The sequence below is a fragment of the Neophocaena asiaeorientalis genome, unplaced genomic scaffold (genome assembly GCF_003031525.2).
Source record: "Neophocaena asiaeorientalis asiaeorientalis breed wild unplaced genomic scaffold, Neophocaena_asiaeorientalis_V1.1 scaffold95, whole genome shotgun sequence".
Classification (NCBI taxonomy): domain Eukaryota; kingdom Metazoa; phylum Chordata; class Mammalia; order Artiodactyla; family Phocoenidae; genus Neophocaena; species Neophocaena asiaeorientalis.
Window position 1 is genome coordinate 906,697 of NW_020174924.1, and position 3,428 is coordinate 910,124.

The window sequence follows — 3,428 nt, forward strand, 5'->3', positions numbered from 1 at the left end:
ATTCTCTCTTTTTTACAGATGAAGACACTGAGGCTCAGAGGAGTGAGTTGCCCAAGGTCGCAAGGTGGCAGAGCTGGGATTTGGATTTAGGTCTGTCTGACTCTGAACTTGTGCCTTTTCTTCTTCTCCTCACTTCCTCTCTTCCACATCAAATGTCCTGTCCTAGCTGGTCAGCAGGGACTAGTGAGGGGTCTGCTTCCCTGTTTAAAAACTGTTGAGATTTGAGTAGCAGATGTAAGATGTGGACTTAGTGTGATTATAAAATGACACCAGGGTGTCAAGAGATGAAAGGTCCAGTTCAGATGGTCTCATTTGCTCTTTTATGGAATAAGATTAAGATTCCATTTCATCTTACATAGGAGTCAATGGGGGATTTCTGGGCATGAACTTCTAGGTCAGATGGGTTATTCTCAGAGCTCCATGAGTATGAGACTGGCTACAGTAGATGACCACCTTCTGGGACTGTGGAAAATTGATGGGGAATAAGGAGCCCAGTGGAATCTACCCTCTGATATATTTGTTTCATTCAGACTAAATCTCTAAAGGGTTAGACCTAGGCAAACATCTAAAAGGAAAGCAGACTGCTATGCTGTTGTGCTGGAAGTTTTTACCCTCTATTCTTCTTCCTGAGTGCTCAGCTGAACCTTGAAGGGAAGCCCATTCTGAGGAGCTGTCACCCTGCTATTGGCTTGCTTCTGGGGACAGCCCTAGGTGAGAGCTGCTAGTGTGGGCTCTGGCAGGTGCTGCTGTGCCTCGTCCCTGGTTCATATCCCTGGTCCAGGCTCAGACTCAGCAACAGAGCCTGACCCTGGGTCCTGGTTTACACTAGAATATGAGGCATTTGACAAGAGTGACTGTGCTCCTGATCTTGGGTGAGTTATTTTGGGATTAAGAGGAATTGGGATATGGGTCTGGACAGGGATCTGCAACCTTGCCTGCTACCATTGCTCTTTTTTTTTTTTTTTTTGCGGTACGTGGGCCTCTCACTGTTGTGGCCTCTCCCGTTGCGGAGCACAAGCTCTGGACGTGCAGGCTCAGCGGCCATGGCTCATGGGCCCAGCCGCTCCATGGGCGTGTGGGATCCTCCTGGACCGGGCACGAACCCATGTCCCCTGCATCAGCAGGCGGACTCTCAACCACTGCGCCACCAGGGAAGCCCCCCCACTGGGGCTTTAATCATGTTCTTGTGGCTGCAGCTGGACTGTGAGTTGAGGGTTTAAGGGAAACAGTGTATTAGTGGATATTCTTTAGAAGCCAAGACTGGCTTTATTCAGGTTTCTTTTAGTTATTATAGAGAAGGAAAAGTAAATTCTGGAGCTTAGTAATCTGGCAACCCTTCTCCTTTCTCTGACTTCTTCTTTCCGCATAGGTGTCAGCCTTGGAAAGAAGATGGAGCAGAGTCCTTCTACCCTGACTGTCCAGGAGGGAAACAGCTCTGTTATCACCTGTACTTATACAGACTCTGCTTTAGACTACTTCCTTTGGTATAAGAAAGAACCTGGAAAAGGTCCCCAGCTCCTTATAGACATTCGTTCAAATAAGAGCAAAAGAGAACACCAAAGATGGAGTGTTTTATTGAATGACAAGGCCAAACGTCTCTCCCTGCACATCTCAGACACCCAGCCTGGAGACTCAGCTGTCTACTTCTGTGCAGCAAGTACACAGTGCTTCCCAGGCACCTGCTACCTGTACTCAGAGCTGCGACTGGGGCAGCCTCCTTCCTTTGGCACAGACTTTCATGTATAGCATTTGTCATATTGTTTGTCTGCAAGTGGAAACTAATGTATTAGACATGAAATGCATAGAGTAAGAAGATTAGGTTCAAGATGACCCAGAAAGTGTTATACATTTTTGTGGATAACTGTTGCTTACTGAATTCTTGAAGGGAGTTAGTAATATTTTATTTCAAAATTGTAAGATTGATGTTACATTGCTATTCAGACTCTTCTTCTCTAAATAACTCCCTGGTATCAATATCACAATCCTTATTGTGAATAGATTTTTAAATACTGTGTTTTGAAGACAGCATTTATTTTTCTGATTACACAACGTTACATGCCGGTTATAGGAAATGTGTGATATTCAATAATATGATATTGACAATTCTGTAATCACATAATATTGCTAATATTCAGTTTACCCTTTTTTATAAATTCTTATTATAAATAGGCTCAAGATTTTTTCACTTACCATTATATCTTGAATTGAGCATTCCCCTTTCATCAAGTCTTCTCCTCAAACATCTGCTTTTTTAATTGTCCTGCAAGAGATAGTAATAAAGTACAGCTTTATAGTAATTTTCTTCCTGTAAATTTGTGGTAAAATTTGTCAGCCTGTTTTTATGTGCTTTTTATGTACCACTTTCTTATTGAGAAAATGTGACATAGGTCTTCCTTTAGTGTCCATTGATGGCATATTTTTGTGTGTCTTTGAGTTAAATTAGGATAGGAAGTGATTTGAGAATGTGAGCTTTATATAAAATTCACAAATCTATTCTCTTTACGAAATTCTGTAAGTATCTGTTTACATTTACTCTTGCATAGAATTTAGAAGACAGAGTTGTGTGTCTTATTTGCTGCTTTATCTGTAGTACCTAGCACAAACTTTTTCACATAGTTGATTATCAGTAGATGTTTATGAAAGAAATAAGAAAAGGTGAATTCTTCTATTTATTCATATTTTGATTTAAACTTTGTAATTGAATTAAGTTATAAATTGATTTGTGGAGAATAAAACTCCTTAACGTGTATATTTGATAATTTGATTAAGAACATACTATTTATTGCTATTTATAAATGTCTTTAATTCTCGGTAAAGCACTGCTTAAAATAATTAAATTTATTCCTAGACTTGTAATGTTTTGTTACCATTATGATTGAAATCTTTCTTTCTGGGGTATATGGGACTTTTTTTTATATGTATTTATCAGCCCCTTACTATTATTACTGGCTTGCCTAAAGGCATTTGGACTAATGGCTAATCTAGAGACAGCTTGCTACAAATCTCCTGCCTCATCTTCATGCTTTGACTGGATTAAACATTACTAAGCATAACCTTCTCTTTTAAAATGTTATTTCCTTAGTGTTGTACCTAAATCAATGGAATGAAAGAAGTTGCATAAATAATTAACTCCCTAGTTCTGCAACACCTGGTCAAGGGTAGGCTATTCTCAAGATCCCTCATATTCTTCCTAAGGATGTATATAATTAATGACTGGTATGGTGAGAATGATGCCTCTTGTCTGAGTTATGGTTGTTAGTAAATTGCAAACTCTTTTTTTTCTTATAGGGAAAGTCATCATACTAAATCAGATTTAATACATCTAAACAAGAAAGACTAGCATTGCAGCCCAACACCTCAACCAGCTTTGATTATTTCCCTCATTGTAATCACTAGCTCCTGTCCAGGAGAAGCAAGGTGACTCTTAG

At 39.8% G+C, this 3,428-nt stretch overlaps 1 gene segment (V, D, J or C); it reads left to right on the forward strand.

Moving 5' to 3' along the window:
* The first annotated feature begins 611 nt into the window (after positions 1 to 611).
* LOC112410591 (T cell receptor alpha variable 13-1-like) lies at positions 612 to 2,732 on the forward strand. The segment is given in 2 exon segments: positions 612 to 872; positions 1,370 to 2,732. Coding segments are annotated over 2 exon segments (417 nt in total).
* The last annotated feature ends 696 nt before the right edge of the window (positions 2,733 to 3,428 follow it).